Source organism: Elephas maximus, chromosome 9 (genome assembly GCF_024166365.1).
Source record: "Elephas maximus indicus isolate mEleMax1 chromosome 9, mEleMax1 primary haplotype, whole genome shotgun sequence".
Taxonomy (NCBI): Eukaryota; Metazoa; Chordata; class Mammalia; order Proboscidea; family Elephantidae; genus Elephas; species Elephas maximus.
In genome coordinates, this window is record NC_064827.1 from 75,831,951 (window position 1) to 75,856,017 (window position 24,067).

Consider the following 24,067-nt stretch of genomic DNA (forward strand, 5'->3'; position numbering starts at 1 on the left):
TGGTCACTTCCCGCTCCTCCAGTTCCCAGCAACCCCTAGTCTGCTTTCTGTCTCCATGGATTTGCCTGTTTTGGATATTTCATACAAATGGAATCATACAATATGTGTGTGGCCTTTTGTGTCTGGCTTATTTCAATTAACATAATGTTTTCAAGGTTTATCCCTGTTGTATGTAAGAATGTATCAGTAATTCATTCCTTTTTTTAGTTTAGAAAATTTTTTATTGTGGTAAAATATATATAACATAAAATTTGCCATTTTAACCATTTATTTAAGTGACGACTCAGTGGCATTAGTTACATTCACAATGTTGTACAACCATTACCACTATTTCTAAAATTTTTCATCAAGAAACTCTGTACCCATTAAGCAATAACTCCCTCTTTTCTACCTCCCCCCCCCGCCCCCGCCAGCCGCTGGTAACTTCTAATCTATTTTCCTCCTCTGTGAATTTGCCTATTTTATGTATTTCACATAAGTAGAATCATATAATATTTGTCCTTTTGTATCGAACATTTCACTCAACATAATATTTTCAGAGCCCATTGTATTGTAACAGGTATCAGAAGTTCAGTCCTTTTTGGGTACAAATTTTTATATAGACATTTGCTTTCATTTCTCCTGGGTAAATTCCTAAGAGTAGAATTACTAGGTTACATGGTAATGTTGTCGAGTTGATTCAATTCCAACTCATGGAGACCTCACATGTGCAGAGTAGAACTGCTCCATAGGGTTTTCAAGGTTGTAACCTTTCGGAAACAGATGGCCAGGCCTGTCTTTCAAAGGCATGTCTGGATGAGCTCAAACAGCCAACCTTTTGCCTAATAGTCAAGAGCTTAACCATTTGCACCACCCAGGGACTCAGAACTTCATTCCTTTTTTATGGCTAAATAATATTCCCTTGTATGGCTATATCATAGCTTATCTGTTCATCTACTAATGCATGCTATGTTGTTTCCCCCTTTGGACTATTGTGAATAATGCTGCGGTGAACACTGGTGTACAAGTATCTGAGCCCCTGCTTTAAATTCTTTTGGAGTGGAATTGCTGGGTCATGTAGCAATTCTAGGAGCCCTGGTGGCACCGTGCTTAAGCACTTGGCTGCTAATGAAAGGTTGGCAGTTGGAACCTGCCAGCCGCTCCAGGGGAGAAAGATGTGGCAGGCAGTCTGCTTCAGTAAAGATATACAGCCTTGAAAACTTGGGGCAGTTCTACTCTGTCCTATAAGGTTGCTATGAGTCGGAATTGACTGGGTGGTAATGGGTTTGGTTTTTGGTATAGCAATTCTGTATTTAACTTTTTGAGGAACTGACAAAGCAGCTATTAATATTTTGTTCCTATTATTGTAAAGCTTCTGTTTCCCTATAAGAGCTACTCCCTTATTGGCCTTCTCCAACGACGCCCACCACCAGGGATGCTGGATACACTGTCCGGCTACTCACCAGAGACCCTCTTGCCATCTCCCCCCCCCAACCACACCTCCCTCGCAGGTGTTTGGCGACGTGGACCAGGTGCGGATGACATCGGAGGGCTCGGACTGCCGCTGCAAGTGCATCCTGCGGCCGCTGAGCAAGGACGCGTGCAGCCGGGTGCGCAGCGGGCGGGCGCGGGTGGAGGACTTCTACACGGTGGAGACAGTGAGCTCCGGCTCTGACTGCCGCTGCTCGTGTATGGCGCCACCCTCCTCTCTCAACCCCTGCGAAAACGAGTGGAAGATGGAGAAGCTCAAGAAGCAGGCGCCGGAGCTCCTTAAGGTAGCCTATCTGGGGTGAGGGTGTGGGGCAGGAACGCCACCTATGCAGGTGCTTATCAGGTACCACCCTGTCTCTCTAGTGAAAATTCCACACACTCTGTGAGGCAGGTGCTGTTATCATCCTCCTTTTACAGGTAGGGAAACTGAGGCTCCATGAGGGGAAGACACCTCTTGCCCAAGACCATTCAGCCAGCAAGTGATGGTAGCAGGATTCCTTAGTTAATGGCTAGTTTACCTCAATCCAGTCCCTTTGACACATCCCAGCGCCCTGTGTTTTACCGAAACCAATTTCATCTGCCAGCACCTCTCTCTTGTATATTTTTAGTAAGTTTTAAATATTGTGGCATTTTACAGTTTTTAATGTAGTAATAACGTTTTCTATATTCAAGCACTACCTGCATGCCAAATGCTGGGCTAAGCCCCTTTTACACATTATTTCTCTAAATCCTTAAACCGTTCTGTGAAATACAGGCTCATTGTCCTCATTTTGAAAACCCTAGCGGCATAGTGGTTAAGAGCTATGGCTGCTAACCAAGAGGTCTGCAGTTTGAATCCACCATGAGCTCCTTGGAAACTTGTATGGGGCAGTTGTACTCTGTCCTTTAGGGTCGCCATGAGTCCGAATTGACTTGACAGCAACGGGTTTTTAACAGGTCCTCATTTTATAGGTGAGAAAACTGAGGTTTGGAGAAGTTAGGGAACTTGCCCAAACTCACATGATAGGCAGCTTTGTGTCTATACCATACTTCTGTGTGAATTAGAAGTCCTCACTCTAGGTAGGCAGATGAGAAAGAGGCACCACCTCTGAAACACAGCCCCTTGCCAGGGCCCACCATCAAGACCCACGCCTTGGTTAAGTGCATGCTAGCTACATCTCAGTTCCCACAGCCAGCCAGACACCTTTGTGCAATGCGTACCATGCTCAGTTCTGTGTGAACCTAGTGCGGCTAGGATTTAATCCCAGGTCCTCTTGTGTCCAAAGCATATTATAAACAACTTTGCTCTCCTGCCTTCCTTTTTGTAAAGGACTGGATTGTTTGGTGTCTTTTGAGAATATCTTTTTATCTTGTAACCTCTTCCAAACACTTGAGTGTCTTTTTTGCCTGTTGGGTATCAAGAACTGTGAAGGGTCTGTCATATTACCTTACTTGCAAGCTAACAAGTTAGCCTGCCAGAGTTTCATGGAGGCTGGCAGAAGACATGAGTCCCTTGGGTCAGGGACACAGGATTTTATTACTCACAGCAATAGCAGTAGCCAGAGTACATGCCACTTCTCCCAGCTCCGATTCCCACAAGGCAGTGCAATGAGGGCTAGCTAACACCGGCATACACACTGAGGTGCGTTATAAGAGAGAAACCCTGAGCTTAGGGAACCCAAATCCTTTATAATGGGCACTAAGCATGCCAGAATCGATTCAATGGCGGTGAGTTTGGTTTTTTGGAAGCATGCCTACCCTTTGTCCCAGAAGGAAGCACTATCTCTATCTAGCCTGGAACAAAGGCAGTCAGTGTTTCTGCATGCAAGACACCCAGAAAAAGCAAGAGTCTTGTAGAGAATTGTCTTCCAACATTTGGCTAAAGATGTTTTCTTTAAATTTAACTTTAGTTTTATTTTTGTAACACCTGAATGGATACAAAACTCTTGAAGTTCGAGGGTAGGATGGGGTTATGATGTTGAATTTTAGGCCAAGTGGCCTCTTGACAACTTGGAGGTTCCTAAGCTATACTATCTCCCTGGGGCCTTGCTGGGGTCCTGCAAACTCCAGGCACACAGGCCTTAAGCCAGTCCTCAGTTACAGGGACAAGCCCCACTTCTCAAGTCAACCTCTTAATAATCAAATTGTAAATATGCTTCATATGCATATATGCAAAGCCCTTTCATAAGCGCTGGCTAATTTAATTCTTGCCACAACTCTTTAGAGAAATAACTTAGGGTCTCAGCTTTACTCGGGAGGAATCTGGGGTCTCAGCTTTACTCGGGAGGAATCTCAGGCCCAGAAAGGGCTGTGAGTTGCCTAAGATCATGCAGCAAGAAAGTGATGGAACTAAGATTTGAACCCAGGAATTCTCTGCTCTGTCCCCTTGCCCAGTGGAGGTATCACCCGGCAGCCCTCTCAGCCAGGAGCCTGTTGTCACTTAGGCCTTTTAGGTGTACTAACAGCTGGGGGATCTTTATCCATCCTTACAGAACTGGAGTGGGGTGATGGTCGTATAGACTCAGCAGGTGGCATTAGAGGAGGGGGAGCGAATACCCTACCTCAGTGGTACCCCAGGAGCAGAGTTGATACCTGAGGGGTACCCAAAGAACCCCAAAAGGAGAAGGGGATGCAGACAGTAGGAGACAGGACAAGGTCCTCTCCTGTTCACTTCGCCCCCTACTACCAACCAGCAGGAGTCTCTCTGTGGGCAACTCTCAGGGGAGGAGCTAAAGGGAGCCTGTAGTGCAGGATGGGGTGGGGGGGCGGGGGGGGCACCCATGCTGTGCCTCAGCCCTTCCTCTAGAGTTCATAACTCTAGTTGTGATTTCACCTTAGTTACATGGCTCTGTGTAGAAGGGAGGGGATTCTGGAACTCCCCCTTTCTTGGGCAGGCAGGCTTCAGGGACATGCCTGTTACCTCTTCACTTCGTCCCTGCCCTTGAAGAATCCCCAGGCTTGTGGGGAACACAGCTCCTAACCCCAATAATGGCATAGTGACCGCTGCTGGGCTGGGGATATCCCAGGGACTGTAAGCCCCAAGGAGGGAGTAACATTAGAGCTGGGCCTTGAAGGTTGTATAGAAGTCCACCAGGCAGAGAAGGAATGAGGGCATTCTCAGTGAGAGCAAGTCAAGTGAGTGTGGCGCAGGATGCCTCCGTGCCCCAGTCCACAGGCTGCCTGTCAACTCCTCTAACACGGTGCTTGTCAAACCACCTGTGCTGAAGGATTGGTTTAAAAATTTCCAATCTGTCATGAACCAATAACTTTATAAAATTCTATAAAAATGAATTATTGGAAAAATGAAACAAAACAAAAACAGATATACAGAATACAAGTCCAATGTTTTATTATTAGAGTCAACACACGTAAAATTACTCTGTCAATTGGCTATAAAGGTTTCTAAACTCGTGCTCTCATTTCTGTGATGAGAAGGACTGGTAATGTGCGGTTCGGACCGATGCTGGTCCACAGACCACAGCTGGAGTGGTGCTGCTCTAACTCAGCATGTTTCTTCTTACTTCCAGCCCTTTGCACACACTGTGTCCTTTGCCGGGAATGTCCTTCCTCTGCCATCTTTGCCTAATTTGTGCTCCTTCTTCAGAACTCAAATAAAACTTCCTAATCCTGGCATCCTTCCCTAATCCACACCCACTCCCAGATAAGGTCAGTGCCCCTGTCATTAATGATCTGGGCACCTATGTTATTGTCTGTGTTCTCTGGTCTGGGCACCTATGTGTTATCATCTGTATTCCCTGGTCTGGGCACCTATGTGTTATTATCTGTGTTCCCTGGTCTGGGCACCTATGTGTTATTGTCTGTGTTCCCTGGTCTAGGCACCTATGTGTTAGTGTCTGTGTTCCCTGGTCTGGGCATCTGTGTGTTATTGTCTGTGTTCCCTGGTCTGGGCACCTATGTGTTATCGTCTGTGTTCCCTGGTCTGGGCACCTATGTGTTATTATCTGTGTTCCCTGGTCTGGGCACCTGTGTGTTACTGTCTTGTGTTCTCTTATAGCCTATGAAGGATGATAAAGGTCCATGTCTGTCCTGCTCATCATTGTCTTTAGTGCCTGGCCCAAGGCCTGCCCCGAGTAAACGTCTGCTGAGGCTGAAAAGGGTGACAGGGGCAGATCATAGAGGGCTTGGCTGCCAGGCTCAGAAGATGACAGGCCACATGTGGGCTGTGGGGAGCCTCAGAAAGTTATCTATTGTCGTATGCCATTAAGTCGATTCCAAGCCATAGCGACCCCATGGAACACAGTAGAGCTGCCCCATAGGGTTTCCTAGGCTGAAATCTTTACAGGAGCAGATTGCCAGGTCTTTTCTCCCATGGAGCAGCTAGTGGGTTCAACCACTGACTTTTTGGTTAACAACGCTTAACCATTGTACCACCAGGGCTCCTTAGAAAGTTATCTACCCATCGTCAAAGCTGTGCTTGGAGAAACTAGTTTTGGTAGTGATGAAGGCAGCAGAGCAAACCTGCGAGGTTCCCACTTAACCCCTCAAAACAGTAATCATTGTTGCTGATATCCATGAACCTCTTGCTGTGTGCCGACTCTGTGCTAAGCCCTGTCCAGATGTTGGTGCTCTTTACACGCCCTATTGCCCTGTTTTACTGAGAAGGAAGCTGAGGTACAGAGGGGTGTATGTGCACGGTTCTCCAGCTGTGCTCACAGAGCCCTAGGGGTTTCATGTCAGCCCCCGCAAGGGCGTAAGCAGGGTTGTGGGGAGCAGAAAAGGAAGGCTCTGGGCCCTACCTCTGCTTCCATCAGAGCCCTCCACCCCCTTTTTCTGTTTTAGAGATCAGATTCTGCTCAGAGAAAAGCTCCCTGGTTTAATTTACTCCCTGACTTAAAACAGTTTGAACACCCCTGGGAGGGTGGGAGTAGAATTGTTTTGGAAATAGCCCTGAGAAATGCTGCAGGGCTCAGAATGGGTAGAGGGTGGGCCAGAGGAACTGCCCTTCCCTAGAAGCCAGGGAACGCTGATTTCCCAACCAGCCCCTTGTGCCAAGTTTTCTCTGACACTCCGGCTGGCATCTTGGCCATCTGGAGGGAAGTGTTACATCCTGATGAGGTACAACTGAAGGGGAGAGGGGAGGGGCAGCTGCAGAGAAGAGCCCAGGACTAGGCAGGGGAGACTGGAGTCTGCTCCAGGATCTGCCGCTGACCTGCTATGCAAACCCTTTCCCCTCCCCAGGCCTCAGTTTCCCCATATGAACACAAGAAAGGAGCAGTAATGTGTGATAGGAAAGAGGCTTTTGTGTATACCATCTGGTTCTGCTCCTGGCTCCACTATTTAACAGCTGGGTGGCCTTGGGCTTTACTGTAAAATGAAGATAAAATTAGTTCATATCTTGACTTAGGTTGGGTGCCTACAAGCAGACCCTGAGGCAAGGATTTGTGTGCAAGTGATTTATTTTGAGAGAGCTCCCAGGGATAAACAGGACAGGCAAGGGGCAGAAGCCCAGAAGGTTGTGATTGAAGACAGAGTCCCAACCTCAGCCCCATCCCCAGGGGAGCCTGGAGTGTGAATCACAGCTCAGTTTGTCCCCACGGGGGCTATGGGGAGCTGGGCTTTTAGATGCCTACACCAGTCAGTCATTGCCTAAGGGCCACCCAAGGAGGATATACACCCCCATGCACTTCTGGGGCACAATGACTGTAGTAGCCCAAGGGTAGTCTTCCAAAGAGAGTCACAGTTGCAGGCCATTAGGCACCGGAAGCCAGGGATGGGCACAGATACAGTAAGAGGGATCCCAGGGGATCTGGATGGACCTCCTTCAAGGCCCACGATGTACCTCATGGTGTTGTGAGGATTAAGTGAAATAACTCATTAAAGCCCTAGCATGGTGCCTTGTACATCATAAGTGCCCAAAAGATGTAATCTGTTGCTTTTCTCTTGATAATTACCACCGGGGTGTAGTGAGCACTCGCTGAAGGTCAAAGCAGGCCATTCTGAGGCTCAGGATTCTGGCAATCTTAGCTGCTGTGGGGGTCCTCTTTTACTCTTTCCCTAACTCTAACCCTGTCTTGGGCAGCTGCAGTCCATGGTAGACCTCCTGGAGGGCACCCTGTATAGCATGGACCTGATGAAAGTGCACGCCTACGTACACAAGGTGGCCTCCCAGATGAACACGCTGGAAGAGGTAAGGGTGGGCTGAAGCCGGAGGCCAAGGGCAGTGTCTGAGGGGGCCTAGGCCATTCTAGCTTGACCCTGGTTGTCACTGAAGGCAAACTCCAGCAGGAACTGGGAAAGGGGTGCAAGTCACAGGTCTAGCCTTTGGGGAAGAGATCTGCCTGTTGCTCAGGGACTTGTAGGAAGCTTGAGGGCTGGAGAAACCAAAGCTCCTGCTGGTGGTATGGAAAGAGTTTGAAAGAGGCTGGAACTCTCAGGTGCTCTCAGTTCACCAGGACCAGGGGCTGTACATTGCACAACTCCTGAGACACCATTCATATAGAATGCCACGTGAGTGGTGCCCGCTGGGGTCGTGCAGCATGGCAGGACTACACAAGCCCACAAGGGCCAGGCTGCACAAGCCTACAAGGGCCAGGCTGCATGACTATCCCAGTGCCCCCCTCCAGTGGAGGTAGAGGTGCTGAGCATCTTCTCCTGATCAGGGTGAGTATGCTGCGGCTTGGGTGGGTGGCTGGGACTGTCCCTTGTGGATGGAGCAGAGTTGAGTAAGTGCAGGGGTCCAGGCTCCAGGTTTGAGGTTTATACATCTGCTGGCACAGCCTGGCCTCCGCCTGTTTCCTGCATCCGGCCTCTACTGGGCCGCTCGGAACCTGGGGACTTGCAGCTGCCAGGAGCAGGCGTGGGGGCTTCCTTTCCCAACTTCCTTTCCAGAGGGAGGGGGCACCTGGGCATCCTGTGCCCCAGGGTGGGAGACTGACCCTTTACTAATCCTAAAGTTGAGGTCACAATTATCCAAAATGTGTTTCGTGAGTACCTGCCATGTGCCAAGTCCATGCCTGCATGGGAGAAAGCTAACATTTGTTGAATTTCTACCGTGCACCAGTATTTCCTGTACATGCCAGGCTCACGGTTGTTGGCTCTGAAGTTACTCTCCTCTGACCTTTATCTTGCATTCTCAGGAAATACTAACTCACTTCACATAACTCTGAGCCAGATGGTCTGGAGGGTACGCCTGCTGGGCCTGGAACAAATTAGAAATGATTTCCAAAGCCACAGAGAAATGATTTTTTAATTATCTTCTGTTTTGCATTATCTGTGTTCTGCTTCTGTTAACTGTGCTTTACTAAGTGATAACCCTGTGGAAAAAAAAGCTTTTTGCTAACCCTACAAGGAGGTGGGGAGAGCAGCCTCACTCTGGAGATGCTGGCTTCCTCAGCCAAAGTGAAAACATTCCAGGGGGTCGAGCAGCAATTTGAGGCCCCAGTTTCCCTCTGCTTTCTTCCCTTATACCAGTGGTTCTCAGCCAGGAGTGATTTTGCCCCCGAGGGGACATTTGGCAATGTCTAGTGACATTTTTGGTTGCCACAACTTCGGGGGGTGGGATAGAGGTCAGGGATGCTGGTAAACATCTTAGAACCCACAGGACAATCTTCCATAGTGTTGAGGTTGAGAAACCCTACCTTATACACTTTGACATCTTTCTTCCGTGCAACCTAATTTAGAATGCACTTTCACCTTCCTTGGTCTTTCTGATCCTTGTAGTAGCCCTGCAATTTAGTTATTGTTATGATGAGGATCACCATTTTACAGGCAAGGAAACTGAGGCTCAGAGGGGTAAAGTCACTAGTCTAAGGTTACCCAGCCAGGAAGTGAAGAGCAAGAATTTGAACCGAGGTCTGTTCAATTCCTACCCAGCTGCCTCTTGGTCTCTGGTTTGTGTTCACATCAAAGGCTAACCGGACGTAAACCACTTTTAGGTTGTCTTCTCTGTGAGAAATTCTGGGAATGAGATTCTGAATTCATGAATCTGCTGCTCCTCAGCTTCACGACAAAGAGGTGCTTCCCATCTTTGACTCTAGTCTCTTTTGCTTCAGCTAGGAAGCTAGAGGAATCTCAGACATACCCTAGATCTGCTGGGGCTTTGGGAATCTATGGCTTATCCCTGCCAGGTCACCTGGGTGTCCTGAGCATGCCCCGTGTACAAGGCCCAGTCTGGACACAGTAGGAAGCAGGGACTGTTGGCCCAGCAACGGGGAATTCCGGGGTAGTGGGGGATACACAGAAAGAACATTGTGGTTCTGAGCAGTTGGTCTGTTCCTAACAGGACTCAGGACCAGGAGTAGATCCAGGGGGCGGGGACTGGTAAGAGCTAGGCAGGGAGCCAGGCCCTCAGCAAGAGGGCTATGAAGCAGGGCAGGAGAACAAAACTGGGAGTAAGGCAGGGCTGAGGCCTCAGGCGGAGCCAACATAGCCCAGGAGAGAAGTCCGAGACATGGAGACTAGGAGCAATCAGAGACTCACCTACGATAAAACCCCAGCGTTTCACTCCATCTACGTTGTTTGGGTATTTTATAAAGAGAAAGTAGTTATATATTACTTATTAAATGAAAAAGTGATTTTAAAGTGGCAAAAGATTGGAAACAACCTAAATGACCATCAATAAGGAGCTGGCTAAATATGTTATGGCCCATCCATACAATGGCGTACTAGGCGGCCATTGAAAGGAATAGGGAGCACTAGACATCCAGATATGGAAGAGCTCCCATATACGCTGTTAAGTGAAAAAGCAAAATATTAAAATATATATATATATTTGTCCCTATAAATGTACAGATTCTCTTTGGAAGAATACATGAGAAACTCAGAACAATGGTTGATACTGAGAAACAAAGGTGGGAAGAAAACATTTTTTAATACCTTTTTGTATCTTTTTAACCTAGTACTATGACCATGCATTTTCTATTTTTTAATTAATTCACTTAGTACCTTTAAAAGAAAAATAGCTATAGGGTCCGTAGCAGCATCTTTTGTTCCATACATGCTTGCTGGTACCACCCCTACCTCTACCTATGAGCCCTGGTCAGAGATTGGGCAGCAAAGCCTCATGACAAAAGCTGTGGTGTCTGCCTGGGTGGGGTGTCTGAGCTGGTAGAGGAAAGACTTTGGGTCCTGCCCCCACAGAGCATCAAGACCAACCTGAGCCGGGAGAATGAGGTGGTGAGGGAGAGCATGCGCCACCTCAGTGACCAGCTGAAGCACTATGAGAACCACTCGGCCATCATGATGAGCATCAAGAAGGAGCTCTCCAGCCTGGGCCTCCAGCTGTTGCAGAAGGACCAAGCCACTGCCCCTGCCACCGCCCTTGCCACAGGCCTTGATAGCAAGGCTCAGGTGAGGCCATACCTCTGCTTACAGGCCCAGAAGGTGGGTGGGCTTGGGAGCACAGCATGCCGGCACCTCCATCCTAAGAGCAGCTTAATGGGGGTTTGGAGCTGTAGAACAGGGCTGAGGGGCTAAAAAGTCCATGGCAGGATAGAAGGGGGAATTAACTTATAATGCAGTAAGGACAGGTAAACTGGGGGCAGATGTAGGGTTCTAGCCAATGGGCCTGGTCTCAAAGCCAGGTGTTGGGCAGGTATTCTCATTCCTAGGTTTCTAAACTAGTGAGAATGAGGCTGTGGAGATGACCCTTCCTGCTTGGCCCTAGGAGACCAGGCCTGCTGCAGAAAAATCACTTCTAGCCTCCCCTGCTGTGGCTAGACCCCTGTCTAGGTCAGGCAATGCCTCAGGGACCCCTGCAGACTAATACCTGCTCATCCAACCCAACCTGGGGTGGGGAAGCTCCTGCTGCAAACATCCAAACGTTGCATATTCAAGCTCAGAGCAGAAAGGGAGCAGAGGCACTGGTTTTATCATTAGATAGAGTCACCCATGACATATAACACACCTTTGTACAAATTTGAAAAAGGTACTTTCTTTAGGCAGACAGACGGTACAAAAATGACTCCCGCCCTGAGCAGATAAATTGGAAAGAGGAGCTCGCTTTGGGTGGATAAATTATAAAAAAGGCTACTTCCTGTGATAGACACATGCCAGGGTGTGTGTCTTGGCAAATGGAGTGCAGACTAGATTTCAGCCCCACTCCTGTCTCTCCAGCCAGTCGCCCATGTGCAGGACACAACCTACACAACCATCCACAGTGGCCTTGTTTTTAGGTTAGCAGGGGAAGAAGGAATATGACATTTGTAGAATCCCTACTTTAAACCTGACTTTTTTTTTACAGATGTTGTTGTTGTTGTCAGGTGCCGTCAAGTCGTTTCCGACGCACAGCGACCCTGTGTACAACAGAACGAAACACAGCTCAGTCTGTGCCTTCCTCATGATCGTTGTTATGCTTGAGCCCTTTGTTCTAGCCACTATGTCAGTCCATCTCGTTGAGGGTCTTCCTCTTTTTCGTTGACCCTCGGCTTTAAAAAGCATGATGTCCTTCTCCAGGGATTGGTGTCTCCTGATAACATGTCCAGAGTATGTGAGACGAAGTCTCCCTATCCTCACTTCTAAGGAGTATTCTGGCTGTATTCAAGACAGATTTATTCATTCTTTTGGCAGTCCTTGGTATATTCAGTATTCAATATTCCTCACCAACACCATAATTCAAAGACATCAATTCTTCCTTGGTCTTATTCACTGCCCAGCTTTCTCATGCATATGAGGTGATTGACAAAACCATGGCTTAGATCAGGCACACATTAGTCCTTAAAGTGACATCTTTGCTTTTTAACACCTTAATGTTAAAGACATTATCTCAGTTAATCCCATAGTCACCTGTGTGGATGGATAATCATTACCCAGTTGTCAGGCAATGAAACATGGAGAGAGAGAGAGGGTGGTTGGGCTGGGATTGGAACTCAGATTTGCGTAACTGCTAAACCTGTGTTCTTCCTCACCACCTCTTCAGCTTCTGTGCTGACACTGCAATAATAGGCCATTTGTGTCTGCAGCTGGAACCACCTAGATGCAGATAAAGCAAGAAGGACTGGCTTCCTGTTTATTCCGGTGCCAGTTGGGCAATGGCACAGCAGCACGTCTAGATACTGTACTTACTATATCTCCCAGATGTTCTGCCTGACAGTGGATGATGTCGTGGGCCCTGTGTTCTTGTGCCAAGCCAGCATCAAAGGCACTTAAAAGGAAGTGAAAAATAACAAAATTTGTAAAATGTTAGAAACTGCATGTCCTAGGGGTAGGGTGGCCAACCACCTTGGTTTCTCAGGACTGAAGGGTTTTGCAGGATGCAGGACTTCTAGTGATAAAACTGGGAGAGTTCTGGACACTCTGGGATGAGTTGGTCAGCCTATCCAGGAGCCTGAGAACCTCTCCACTGCCTATACAATAAGACCAATGAGTTAGAGAAACTGGGCTGGTACCCTCACCAGCTGGTGAGGCTAACTTCCCAGGGAGCTGATCATAACAGACTATCCCCCAGGGAGGAATAAGCAGGAGCTGAGAAATGCGTCAGGAATCTACTTTATCAGGCTGAGCTTCAAGCCTGCAGGGGAGCAAGAGAGCTGAGTGGAGAAGCCGAGGCACCCCAGTCATGGATGGAGCAGCCATGGGGGTGATGGGTAAAGGAAGCTGTGACTTCATGAACATCTGAGATGTAGGGCCTGGAGCAGCATGACTGATTCTAGCCCCCACATGCTGAGCCTCCATGAGCTCCTGGGTGGGGTCCACACTGACTACCCCCAGCATCCCTTCTGAAAAAAAAAAAACTAAGCCTGTTGCTGTCAAGATGATTCTGACTTAATAGTGACCCTAGAATAGAACTGACCCATAGGGTTTCCAAGGCTGTAATCTTTACGGAAGGCAGACTCTCACATCTTTCTACTGTGGAGCAGCTGGTGGGTTCAAACTGCTGACCTTCTAGTTAACAGGCGAGCACTTAACCACTAAGCCACTAGGGCTCCTACATCTCTTCTACCACCCCACAAGTCTCAGACTTCCTTTCTCTCCCAGGATACAGCTGAGGGGAAAGGCAAGGACATCAACAAATATGGCAGCATGCAGAAGAGCTTTGTAGACAGAGGCCTCGCAAAACCCCCTAAGGAGAAGCTGCTGAAGACAGAGAGGCTGAGGAAAGAGAGTGGCAAAGGCCGATTACCCCAGCCCACAACCAAGCCCCGGGCCCTGGCCCAGCAGCAGGCTGTGATCCGAGGCATCACCTACTACAAGGCAGGCAGGCAGGAGGCGACGGAGGCTGTGGCTGGTGAGTTTGAAGGGAATTGAAACCTTGGGGGTGGGAGTTTGCTGATGGATGGACTATGATGCTCCAGGGACCCCCTCATCTTCTGTGCAGCCGGACAGTCTCAGATTTCAGCTCTACTGGTGCTCTTTGCTCATCCGTGAAATGGGGGCAATACCCTCCTCATGGGGCTGTCGAGGATGGAATGATATAACCAACATGAAGGGTCACTCAGTTCCTCTCCTGTATTTAAAGCTATCTCCACCCTCATTGGGCCTCTCCCTATTCATTCAAATGTTTGCTGAAGGTCTACTATAAGATAGACACAGTCCCTGCCTCCATGAAACTTTCAGTCTAGTGGGAAAAACACCTATAACCAGGCAATTGCCACAGGCGGGGGCAGGAGAACATAGGGGCTGCAGCCAGGCCAAGGCATCTGGGAAGTGGCATGGGGCCTTGAGGCACCTCATTTGCAGATTAGCCTTGGAATGGATGGCCTTGCTAGCTCCTCCCACTTCATATGTCCCCAAAGAAAAGCCCATGGACTCTTGTATTCTCTCAGCAATTCCCTGTAGGATTCCAGTGAAGGGCAACACAGTAATTCACTAAGAAATGAAAGAGACAAAGGCTCCATGAGTCCCCAAATTTCTATCTGGCCCTGCTGGTTGTGGCTCTTGATTCCTCCTCTGAGAGTCTCCCCAGATGCCCGCTCTTCTCTGATGTCTCTGAGGAGGACCCCTGCTCCCTACTTCCTGGACTCTGCTGACCACTTCCTTCAGTGAAGCTCTCTGCCCAGCCCACATCCAAAGGGGAAGAGAAGTAGGATAGGTAGAGACAGTCTCCTTCAAGAACCTCTTTGTTTCTTGTCCTCTCAGGGGCCTCCTGGAGGACTACCCTCAGCCATTACCTCTCCCCTAGCTCCTGGTGCCAACTGCTGGCCCTGAGCTGTGCCAGAGCCTCTGACCGCTGGCCAATGTACAGTCCCAGAACAGCTGCAGGCATCTGACTATGCCAGCAAGGGCTGTGGGAACAAACCCTCTGGCCCGGCAGGCTGCCAAGACCAAACTCCTCAGAGGGTCTGCTCCTACAGCAGGGCCTGGCTAAGCCCCTGGACAAAGAGGAAGCCCAACACGGGGTTGGGGGTATAGTTAGTTACATAATGGTCCTCAAGTCACAGGACCTCTGTGCTACTCCTCAACTGACTAGGCTGTCCCCTGGGGGACAGGCCATCATCACAACAACATTGCCATTCCCTTGTCTCTGGCATCACAATTTTCTAATGCTTAACATATGCTGTCTCATTGGAACCTGAAGGCAACCATATTTTACAGGTGAGGAAACAAACTTAAAGAGTTGAAGTGACTGGCCCTGGGTTTCACATTGAGGAGGTGGTGGAGCGGGGCTGGAACCCCCTACTCCACTCTATCCCTGGAGCTGAGAAGTCTTTGTCCCTTGGCTGTGTGTGTTGAATCTTCCTGTTTTCCCTACCCAGACCCCCATTTGTCCTGGACCAGAAAGATGTGTGGGTTGGAGGTGACCCAGAGATAGCCCCCAAACCAGGCTACATGGGAACTGAAAAAGCCTTCCCCCTGCCAGTTGGGGTGGGATAAGGGAGGGGGATTCCAGGAATACCTGAGACCTGAGAGACAGGAGGTAAGCTAGGGCATGGAGAAACGGACAGACCTAGGTCAGAGGTGACAGGAAGCTGGCCACCCCTGCCCCTCCTGTCTGAGGTGGCAAACACTTGGGTGAGTGAAACTGAAGGGTAGATTCCAGGAGAGAGGAATAGGAGGAAGCCTATAAAATGGAGCAAGGGTTTCTACCTTCTGGAATTAAATCTAGGAAATGAGAGAATTGGCACAAAGTGCTTAATGCTTAGGAGGGAACCAAAACCAAAACCCACTGCTTTCGAGTCGATGCCGACTCGTAGTGACTGTAGGACAGAGTAGAACTGCCCCGTAGGGTTTCCAAGGTTGTAAATCTTTACAGAAGGAGACTGCCACATCTTTCTCCCATGGAGCAGCTGGTGAGTTCAAACTGCCGACATTTCCATTAGCCGAGTGCTTTAACCACTGCATCACCAGGGCTCCTCTTAGGAGGGAAAAGGCTCTCATATTTAGTACCTCATATGCTATTATGTGCCAGGATCTATGCAAACATTTTATATAGTTTCCTCTAATTGGCACAACAGCCTAACACAGTGAACCTTATTACTCCCATTTCACAGAGGAGGAAGCTGAGGCCCACAGAGGCAGGGGGACTTGCTGAGGTCACCCAGCTGGAGAGTGCAGAGTCAGGCTAAGAGCTCAGCCTAGTGGATGTGAAGTCCTCCCCACCTCTCACTTCAAGGCCTTTCACTCCCTTGGGGTCCTTCCCTTCACCTCCTTCAAAAGGTGCCCAGAATCAGGTGGACACTTGAGACTATGTTGGCATCTTCTGCCTGGAAGGGAGATGAGAGGATGGAGGGGGTTAGAAGCTGGCAAAATGGACACGAAAAGAGAGAGTGGAGGGAGAGAGCGGGCTGTCTTATTAGGAGGAGAGTAATTGGGAGTGTGTAGCAAGGTGTATATGGGTTTTTGTGTGAGAGACTGACTTGATTTATAAACTTTCACTTAAAGCACAATAAAAATTATAAAAAGATTTAAAAAAAAAAAAAGGTGCCCAGAGCTGCTGGGAGCCCAGTGGGCCTGGGCAGGGCCCCAGGGGATAGCAGGTGCTGGGATATTAGCTTGGGGTCTTCTCTCCTCAGACAACACCCTCAAGGGCACTTCCTGGCTGGAGCAGCTGCCACCCAAGGCAGAGGGCAGGCCACCTGAGCCCAATTCAGCAGAGCAGGGCGAGGCAGGGCCCAGGGCCTCCGAGGGAGCAGACGTGGTCCCCAGCACCCCCTCTTCAGACCCCGCTACCACCCCTGCCCCGACTCGTCCCACCGGTCCCCTGCCCACTGTGCTGCCTTCACACCCAGATGTCTCCAGCCAAGGTGAGTGAGCTTCACAGGGGTCAGCAAATTATAGCCTGCAACCTGTTTTTGTCCAGCTTTTAAGCTAAGAATAGTTTTTACATTTTAAAAGCATTTAAAAAAAAAAAAAAAGAACGTGTGGTCGCAAACCTAAAACCTTTATCACCTGACCTTTTACAAGAAAATGTGCCAAGATTTAAAATGGCTGTAAAGCAAGCGTACCTTCAAATTTTTCTTAACATGTTACCTGGAATTCCATCATCAAATTCCTGTTAGTTTTCATGTCTTTATTTCCTCTGTCCAGCCTTTGGCCCTCTGTTTTTATGTCCACATTTATAGTTTTGGCTTTTGGAAACAGTCAAAACCTTGCTCATTATTAAGTCATTGATTTCCATCTTTCTGGAAGGCATCTTGGCTACCTGTAAGAACAAGCCTTAAAAACATTTCCTGCTCTAGGCGGAGTGCCTTCCACTTCCAGCAATCTTTCCTGAAGGATCACTCCATCAGCGATATGGACAACAGCTGAAGCTCTAACTGGTTTAACCAGTGCTATTTCTAACGTCAGAAAATGGAAATAACCTAAAGGTCTAACACTCAGGGACTGGTTAAATAAGTTAAAGGACAGGGCTGTCTGGTAGCCCTGGTAGAACGTTGAAATCACATCATTAAAGGGCTATTTAATGATGTGACAAATTGCTCAGTGGAGGGGAAAAAACAGGATACATAAAATTGTATATTCAGAAGAATCACAGCTTTTAAAAGTATGTCTGCATGACTATACATGCAAAAAAAGAAAAGAAAGCAAATAAGATATGTTTAAAAATATCTTTGGCTAATGGAATTTTGAATTATTTTTATTTTCTCCATTCTCCTTTTCTGAATTTTCCGTGTTTTCTACAATGATCAGGCTTGCTTTAATAGTGAAAAGAAAAAAAAAAAAACAAAACACCACCACAAACAAAGCATTAAGAGGGATTTAAGTTAGACCCAGATCATGTTCCTGGGATTGTTGCCCTAGTTTGGGGCTTTTGAGTCTATGCACCAAATGCTGTGCCCCTCACCCCCCACAGGCAGAGAGGTGAGTTGTGAGGGCACCCTCCGGGCCGTGGACCCCCCTGTGAGGCACCACAGTTACGGGCGCCACGAGGGTGCCTGGATGAAGGACCCCGCAGCGCGAGACGACAGGATCTACATCACCAACTACTACTATGGAAACAACCTGGTGGAATTCCGCAACCTGGAAAACTTCAAGCAAGGTTGGGGTCCCCAGAAATGGGAAGGGAGCAAGATGTGGGTGACCTGGGGAGGGTCCCCATGGAGACTTGGCCCTCCTTTGCCTTGTGGTTTCATGTGGTCCAGGACCCCAGCCTGACCTAACTCGGGATGGCCAGCACCCCAACGAGGGAGTCAGGGGATACTGAGCTGGGGACCCAGCCAGACCCCATGGCACCCCATAAGCTAGCACTGTTTCAGGAGCTGGAATTCAGCCACAAACAAAATGGACCTGGTCCTGCCCTTATGGATATAACTTAACCTTGAGGAGAACAGTAATTATAGTTTCCGCTTTTTGAGTGCTTACATGTGCTAATCGCCCTGTGTGCGCTGGCTCATGGTATCCTCATAACTCCATGAGCTAGGGGTCATCACCCCATTAACAGCAGGGCCCCAGGCCTTAGAGGAGCTGCAGGTCTGAGCGAGGGCTGTTAGCACAGGGAAGGGCAAGATTGTGGTTACCAGATCTGGGGCATGATAGGAAGGGTTGACATTGAGACATGGCCCCACCCTTCAGAAACATACAGTCTGGTGAGGAGGCAAAGGCTTAAAGATAATTTCAGCACAGCTGTAGAGGGAGAGCTCCCGGGCTGTGGAAACATAGCCTGGAGGTCAGGGAAGGCTTCCCAGAAGTGATGCTGAGCTGAGCCCTGAGGAAGAGCAGGAGTGAGCCATGCAAAAGGGAGAAAGAAGGGTGTTCCAGGCAGAAGCCTCAGCATGTGCAAAGGCCCTGTGATGGGAGGAAGTGTAGCGGCATAGAGAGAAGGCTAACGGTGAGAGAGTAGGGTGGGACAGTCCTCATAAGCCACATGAAGGAGTCTGGACTTACCTGAGAGCCATGGAGTCACAAGGTATGGGCCAGAACAGCTAAAGTTCTTCCTCTACCAGGTCAAAATAGTCCTGGTTCCTGCCCGAGGCTGGTGGAGGAAGCAGGTGATAAGTGCCAAGACAAAAGGTTATGCGAATCCGGAGGAGCGGCCCCTTCCTCAGCCTGGGGAGGTCAGGAAAGGCTTCCTGGAGGAGGTAGCATTGGCTGAGGGCTCTGAAATATAAGTAGAAATTCTCCAGGCAGATTGGATGGGGAATGGCAGTCAGACAGAAGGAACAGCACGCACAAAGGCTCTGAGACAAAACATGGATGCTGACATCAGCCTGTGTCTAAATTCTGGCTGGGCCATCCTGTAACGGGGGGATTTTGAGCCCTGTGAGCCTCATTTTCTTCATAGGCCAAGAAGATGATAATAGGACCTCCCTCGTGGGGCTGTTCTGATGTACTAAGATGATTAGCACAGCTCCAGACTTAAAGTACAGCTCAGTGTCAATTGCTGGCAGGGCTACTCGGGAGCTCTTGGTGGCTTCACAGGTATGTGGGGTGGACTGGGGCTTGGTAGGCAGACTGGTGTAACCATCCGCCCTCCATACACAGGCCGCTGGAGCAACATGTACAAGCTGCCCTACAATTGGATCGGCACGGGCCATGTGGTATACCAGGGCGCCTTCTACTACAACCGTGCCTTCACCAAGAACATTATAAAGTACGACCTGCGGCAGCGCTTCGTGGCCTCCTGGGCGCTTCTGCCCGACGTGGTGTACGAGGACACTACGCCCTGGAAGTGGCGCGGCCACTCGGACATCGACTTCGCAGTGGACGAGAGTGGCCTGTGGGTTATCTACCCCACCGTGGATGACCACGACGAGGCCCAGCCCGAGGTGATCGTGCTGAGCCGCCTGGATCCCGGCGACCTCTCTGTGCACCGGGAGACCACGTGGAAGACGCGGCTGCGACGCAACTCGTATGGGAACTGCTTCCTGGTGTGCGGCATCCTGTATGCGGTGGACACGTACAACCAGCACGAAGGCCACGTCGCCTACGCCTTCGACACACACACAGGCACCGACGCTCGCCCCCAGCTGCCGTTCCTCAACGAGCACGCCTACACCACCCAGATCGACTACAACCCCAAGGAACGGGTGCTGTATGCCTGGGACAATGGCCACCAACTTACCTACACCCTTCACTTTGTGGTCTGAGCGGGAACACCTGCCCTCCCAGGACGGGGGTGACAGTGGAGGGTAGGGGTTACCCACAGCAACTCCTGCAAAGGACCCTGTCAACAAATATTTATTGGGTGCCAGGCCCAGAGCTAGGTGCTAGGCATGTGGCGGTAGCCAAATAGAGCTTCCTTAGCACCCAGTGGAATAATACTCGCTTCCACTTATAGCACTGTGCCCAGAGCTTTACATGCATTTACCCATTTAATCCTCCCAACACCACCCTTGGAGGTAGAGATCGTTTTCCCCATTTAACAGATGAGGAGACTGAGGCTCAGGGAGACATTGCCCCTTGCCTAACTTCTCAGTTTGGATCAGGCAGGTGAATCCAGGCGCTCACAACAGCTTCATTTTACAGAGGAGATTTGACCATGGTCTCTCCTACTCTCCAGCCCTATCCCCTGAGTCTGTCTTGTTCTCACAATTCTCTCTCACTCCCCAGGACCTTGCAAAACCAGAGACATTTGGGGCCAATGCACTAGTGTTGGGTGGAGACCCTGGCTATGCCCGCTACCGCAGGCCCCAATTCCAGCTGAGCTGTTGGTGGCCCTGGACTTCAGGCCCCTTTGGCCAGCCCCCCGCCCCTACTCCACCCCACTCCACTCCAACGGCTGTCCGGCCACATTCCAAACCTCCACCGTCACTCAACCTCTGAGTAGAAACCACATCCCAAGAGAAAATATTGGCCCCCTTTCCAAGGCCCCCTCCCTTCAGTACTCATTTTTATTTTTCTCTTATTCTTCATCAGTGCCGTCATTTGTTTCTGCAGCAGCAGCTGAGAAGGCTGTAGGCAGCTGCTTGCCAGCAGCAACTCCACCAGGGTGGGGAGATGGGCTGGGTCCTGAGGCTCCCTCTCCACCCAGAAGTGCTGGTTTTGGCCACATACCCAGTGCTTAGGTCTCCTCCCTGGTCCTTCTTAGAGCCTCTGTGCCTGGGGTCCACCTTGTCCTTCCTCTCTGGGCCTTCGAGCTTACAACCTCTACACACTCAGGGATACCTCCAGGTCTGCTGTAAGCTAGGCCTGAAGCTGGGGTGGGCCAGGATGGAGCAGGTTCCCTCTTTGTCAGGCCTAACCTGGTCATCTCGGGGGTGGCCCAGCCGCCTGGGGAAGTTGGGGAAGGCAGAGGGTCCAGGGGAGGCATTGAATCTTCTGGTTACAGACCAGAGGGCAGGATTAAAAAGGGAAGGAGTGGAGGTACATGGGTAGGGCTTTTCCTGGTTTCAGAGATATTGGAGTGGCGTCACAGACAGGGCTGCCCAAGCCCAGGACGTGGGGTTGAGGATGTACAAGAGGACCACCTCTCCAGGTACTGCTGATGGGCCCCTGGAGCCATAGACCCAGGCGGCCCCACAAGGACAAGACCTTCAAGACTGCCCCTTGTCTGCTTTGAACAGTAGCTTTACAGCTGGAAAGAAATTCTCTAATCCAATTCCCTGTTTCACCAACAGGGGAACAGGCCCAGAAGGTTTAGCAGGCTGCTGGAGGTCACACTGGGAACAGGACACAGCACTCTTGTTTTCAGAAGGGCTTTGTCTATGACTTAGGGGCAGCTCTGCCTGGGAAGGCAAATAGACCACCCAGCACCTTGGAAGGGTATTTACTGCTAATCCCTGCACATCCCCTGGACCTTCCCTGCTCCCCCCACTCTGCTACCGTGCTGGCTTCCGGGACATCTGAATATTTGTACACCAGCTGCCATGTTAGTAAATTCAGCTGCACAACCCTCTGGGCTGTGAAAGATGACAGCCTTTGTGAGAGGAAGGCTGCAATGTGGAAAGAAATGAATTTTGTGCAGAATACATTTCTTTCAAGCATTGTCAGGTGAGGTTCTGTTGAAGCTGTAACTAACCCCTGAAATAAAGGAGGATGACACCCAGTGGAGCACGGCCTGACTCATAGTGGCAGACACATCCAGCTCCCCCACCCAACCGGCACCGTGTTTCCACTTACAGGCTCTGAAGAGGGCTGCGAGGCTACGGTGCTTCCCTTGGCTCTGGGTGTGGGTTTTACAAGACTGTGCCTCCGTGATATCACAGCCCAGCCATGTGAGAAGTATTCAGGCCCCTCTTCATTAGTCCAAAAAAAGGGAAAGTTAGAATGGGCAGATTTTGAAACCTAAAGAGTTGCTTTATGGGGGAGGTGAGCAGCATCAGAAATGGTGTGGGTTTCAGCCCCCAAACATTCGCTAAGCCCCTTCTGCTTTCAGACCCTTGAACGTGGGTTATGGGGTAGGTATAGTTGTCCTCATTTTACAGATAGTCAAACTGGAGCCCAGAGAAGTTAAATCGCTTATCACGTAGGCAGGAAGTGGAGAGCCAGGTTGTCAAGTCAGAGAACATGACTGCCATTGTCGATTGAGCACCTATGATATGCTACTGCATGTATGTTCTTTTGGTATCTTCATAACAGTGGAAGGTATATACTCTGAATGTGCCCATTTGACAGATGAGAAAACTGAGGTGAAGAACTTTACTGAGGGTCACACAGCAGCTTAGTCCATGGCAGTCAGGATTTCAGGGCTGGTTGTAGCAAGTTCTTTGCCACTATATGGCACCGCTCTAGTAGCAACTCCAGAAGTGGCCATTGTTTTCATCCAGTGTGGCCAGACCACAAATCACATCCAAGGAGGAGGTAGGGGCCAGTGTGTAAAGAGCCTTGAATGCCTAGCCAAGGAGTGACTGCCTCCAAACATGTTTGGAACAAAGCTGAGTATAAATTAACAGAGAAATGAAAATTCTAAGACAACTGATTTTGTCCTGTCAGTGAGGGGAGGCAGGGAAGGGTATCTGTTGTGGGAGGACTCGTAAGCTCTAAAGCTTTTTTTAACCCACCCCTGGGCTTTCTTACCTTTGGCAACAGGTACCTCAAATAAGGAAAGACCTAGAGTGGGAAGGGCCAGTGTTTCTCTACTGACCTCCGTTGTCAGGGCATAAGAAGCTGGTTCTGGTGTTTCCTGAACAACATGATACATGAAGGGGGTCTGGCTACCACCTTTGACTCCTTCTTGGACATTCCCAGGCTCTGAACTTAATCTGCTCTGTCTGGGGAGGAAACCAGGGAGCCCCTGCCTTGGAGGGCAGGACAAAAGGTGAGGCCAGTGGTTTCCCTGGGAATGATTTGAGGGCTCCTGAAAGCCCATGTGTTCCAAACCATCTCTTCCTCCATGACTGCCTGTGGCACTGGAAACCATTCTGGTGACAGAAGGACACAGCACTGGGCGGAGTCAGGGAGCCCTGGGTTTGAATGTGGTTCTGCCTTAACATGCTGCACACGGAGAGTAGGGATGTTAACTCTTTTACCACTGAGGACATGTGACTTAGGTCAAGGGGCAGCGGAGAGCCTAAGCAGCACCCTCCTAGAGCTAGAAGGCACCTTTACGGACATATCGCTCATCCACAGGAACCCCCAAGGTTGGCATTACTTTCTCCATTACAGGTGATCAACCTGAAGTTCAGGAGGTTAAGCAACCTGCTCAGGGTCATGTATCTAATAAGTAGTTGAGTCAAGATTTAAACCAGGTCTGTTCATACCAAAGCCCTAAACTAACTGTTGTTGGGAATTTGTAACCAGTCATTTTCTTTACTTTGGCCACTGGGAAGTGCAAAGTCAAATCTGAGATGGTTTTTAAAAATTGTACTGAGGCTTCTCCTGGGCTCTGGCTTCATTTTGGCATTCTGATTTTACCTTTACTCTTTATTTTTATTCTATTGTATTTTGTGTGTTTTTATAAGTTGCCACAATACCTTTTTGCAACAAGGTGTCATATACCAAAATAAAACATAATGAAAAGCTTGGTTTAAATTTCTTCACTAAATGTTGTGGTCTGCATCTTTATCATAACGCATATGTTTAATACTTTGTTGTTGTTGTTATGAGCTAAGAATTGGCCTCGTCTCTATACCGTTGCTGGAAGCTGATCTGAATGATGAGCTATTGTGGAAAAATCCAACCCAGGCTGAAAACCAGACCCTTCTGGGTGGAGAGGAACAATGAGCCCATTTCCAAGGGTTTCAGGCACTGTCTGCTGCCCCTTTCCCCAGAGAGAGAGTCAACATGTGCACTGCTCCTGGTTCAGAGAAGGCGGGGCTGAGGGAGAAGTAAGAACAAAAAGAAATGTTTTCCTGGGACCAAGAGACTGGCATGGAGTTGGGGAGGGAGGCTTGGAAAACATTTA

The 24,067-nt window shown here is 49.4% G+C and overlaps 1 protein-coding gene across 2 annotated transcripts in view; it reads left to right on the plus strand.

Annotated features, from left to right (window-relative positions):
• The window catches only part of OLFML2A (olfactomedin like 2A), a 40,990-nt gene extending 17,312 nt beyond the window's left edge, over positions 1-23,678 (plus strand). For both annotated transcript variants that reach the window (XM_049896172.1, XM_049896171.1), the window contains exons 2-8: positions 1,491-1,754; positions 7,490-7,597; positions 10,549-10,758; positions 13,384-13,633; positions 16,359-16,589; positions 17,639-17,824; positions 19,267-23,678. In XM_049896172.1, the coding sequence (XP_049752129.1) occupies positions 1,518-1,754; positions 7,490-7,597; positions 10,549-10,758; positions 13,384-13,633; positions 16,359-16,589; positions 17,639-17,824; positions 19,267-19,871 (1,827 nt within the window). In that variant the 5' untranslated portion in view covers positions 1,491-1,517 and the 3' untranslated portion in view covers positions 19,872-23,678. The remainder of the gene's footprint in view (positions 1-1,490; positions 1,755-7,489; positions 7,598-10,548; positions 10,759-13,383; positions 13,634-16,358; positions 16,590-17,638; positions 17,825-19,266) is intronic.
• The last annotated feature ends 389 nt before the right edge of the window (positions 23,679-24,067 follow it).